Here is a 2,699-nt window from a genome sequence, read left to right as displayed (position 1 = left end):
CCCACTGCCGGGGGCTGACGACGACCTCTTCGGCCCGGCCAGCCCCGCATACGTTCACGAGGACGTCAGCCCCACATTCGAGAAGCCGTTGGTTCGCGAGATCGAGAAGACCATCGACGACGCCAGGTTTATCGCTCAGCACGCCAAGAACAAGGACAAGTTCGAGAGCGTGAGTATATTATGCGTATACGATCGAACGTATTCTCTTATTTCTCTTCCGAGATCCGAGGAAACGACTCGAGACTCTCCTTTCTCCATCTTAAATTAAAATATCGCCGATTGGGATAGGAAATCTTTTTTCGATTACGTTCAAACATATATACGATATATTCTTATCTATCTTTTGAAAATAATCATCGAAAATAATAAGCTATTGGCCGATAGGAATATAATATATAATCGCAACGAGGATATTCACGATATTCCACGATAGAGGATTGATCTGTGAGGCTAATATCCGCATTAATTTTGACACGGGTATTCGTCCTGAGCCAAACTGGGATTGCGTCGGGTATCCTGTAACGTAACGCGTCACGAGTTACGGTTACGCTCTGTCGCGGATCGATCGCGTTTCGCACGATCGAACGTTTATCATACCGTTGAACCATCGTTTCCGATCGCTTTCTGCCGTTGAAATCGTTGGAAGAGTCGGATTCGAACGGGCCATTGGAATCGAACAATATTTTCATTGGAATTTTGTAATTTCCTTTGTAACGTCCTTAAAAAAAAATATGAATCAAGCTACTCTAATCAAGATTTTCGAAGGAGAAACTCAAAAGGAACGATAACAAAAATCGATAACAAATTTTCACTTGGATGCAAAAATCCTGAAGGGAGCTCTCATCCGACCAAGAGGACTCGCGATAAGCTTCTCGCTCGCGATCGTTTCGCATCAATCTTCCCAGCCAACACTTCCTCCTTCGTGTTGCATATCCTTGGCAACCTGTTAAACTTCTCGACGCGTGGTGAGGGAAAACTTGTTATCGTGGAAGACGCGTGACTCGCCAGGCGCCGTGGTTGGCGAAATAAAATAAAAAAGAAGATTCTTAAAGTAATGCAATAATAATCCTTAGAGGTGTACTTTAAAGAAAACCTTGTTCTGACAAAAATCGGACAACTTTCTCCAGTTAAACACAAGTCCTCTGATAGAATATATAGCGTATTATTATATCATTTTGTACGAGAAAGTAGAAAGTACAGGAAAGGAATAGGAATCGATGAAATTTCGAGAAAAAAAGGAAAGAAAGAAAGAGAAAAAGAAATGATAAACGCGTAGCGAGAAGGAAAGTTTCGGTCGAGTGGTGGGAAAGTTCCTTTGCTGGGCGTGGATGTAAAACTTGGGAAATTGATTCTGACGTTGACGGCGGTCCCAGCGCGGGGAGAACGCGTCCCGAAGTTGAGACGTTTGTCCGGGGCCGGCCGTAAATTCGACCGAATTTATGCTCCCCTATTTCATATTTGCGCGGCACACTTTTCTGGATCCATCGCGGTATCGAGTTTATTCGCGTCCCTTGGGGGAGCGATGACTTCTCCTTTCCAAGGAGATCTCAAATCTCCGCCATTTCTTCCCCCGAATTTCATCGTGGAGCCAAACCAGAGATTCTATCTCTCTCCTCTCGCTTGGAAAAAGCAACGAAAAACGATCGACTCGTTCGCGTTGTCTGTCGCGACACCGTGAAACAAGTTCGTACAAGTTCGAGTTCGAGCGGAAGCTTGCCTCGTTCCCAACAGAGCGAGAATGGAAGATGGAATTTTGAACCATCTGTGAGGTGATATGGTTTTAGCTACTAGTGGTTCACCAATCGAAATATCGTTGGTGTCGTGACGAGAACTTGGAGTCAAAATACGATACTATATTTTTCGATGTAACGTTGTGTACAGGGTTAAACGATCGAACTGTGTGTAAAAATCCATGAATAAAAATAGGAAAGAAATGTTAATATCACGCTTCGTTACATTGAAAAGAGGATTACGTTTCGAACATCTTAGGGATTTATATATCACTCTCGATCAAATTTCATCTTTATCTTGTTATTATTAATCCTTCGTATTGATTCTTGCCGCGAATGAACGATATTCTTTCACTGTTTCCTACATAAAAATAAAAATCGACTCGCTGTTGAAGTGTCACATTTTTATTTTATTGCAACGTTTTTATAAAAAAGCGGATTTATATATATAGTTTGATCGTTTGGTTCGGAGACACCCTGTATATGCGACGTTACATTTCGATTTCTTTAATAGAAATAAATGATGATATATTTATCTTCATTAGAGAAGAGTACCATTCGTTATGGAAATTATCACCGGTTTGGCAATGGCAACGTATTATTTTCGATTATTTTAAAACATTCCTTCGAAAAACTGGGAAAAATTGTATCATACCTATCATTAGATGATAAATTTCGGAGTTAAGGATGCCAGAATATCTCCCCGATAATTTCTCCCGGTAATAAATAGGGAGAAATGGGAAATGGGAAAATTTCCAAAAAAAAAAAAAGGGGGCGAATCCACGATACTTTCCACATATTTTCAGAAAATTCGATTCCCATGTCATATCGAGGAACGGTTTGCCGCATAGTTATCTCGAACGATCTTCTCGTATCTCGAGCGGAATCGGGATCTGGACGGAGCCAAAGGCGGGCCGTGGCCAAATTCGATATATCGAGCCCTCGAGTCCCGGAGATGCCTTGATTTCC

General features: G+C 41.9%; 1 protein-coding gene across 1 annotated transcript in view; it reads left to right on the top strand.

Moving 5' to 3' along the window:
• Positions 1-2,699, top strand: part of LOC102672092 (acetylcholine receptor subunit alpha-L1) — a 107,885-nt gene that overhangs the window by 100,163 nt on the left and 5,023 nt on the right. The window contains exon 8 of the mRNA XM_031509882.1: positions 1-169. This exon is cut by the window's left edge and continues 2 nt beyond it. Coding sequence (XP_031365742.1) covers positions 1-169 — 169 coding nt within the window. The remainder of the gene's footprint in view (positions 170-2,699) is intronic.

The sequence above is a fragment of the Apis dorsata genome, unplaced genomic scaffold (genome assembly GCF_000469605.1).
Source record: "Apis dorsata unplaced genomic scaffold, Apis dorsata 1.3 scaffold_19, whole genome shotgun sequence".
In the NCBI taxonomy this organism is placed as follows: domain Eukaryota; kingdom Metazoa; phylum Arthropoda; class Insecta; order Hymenoptera; family Apidae; genus Apis; species Apis dorsata.
This window is presented reverse-complemented; position numbering and strand designations above follow the sequence as displayed.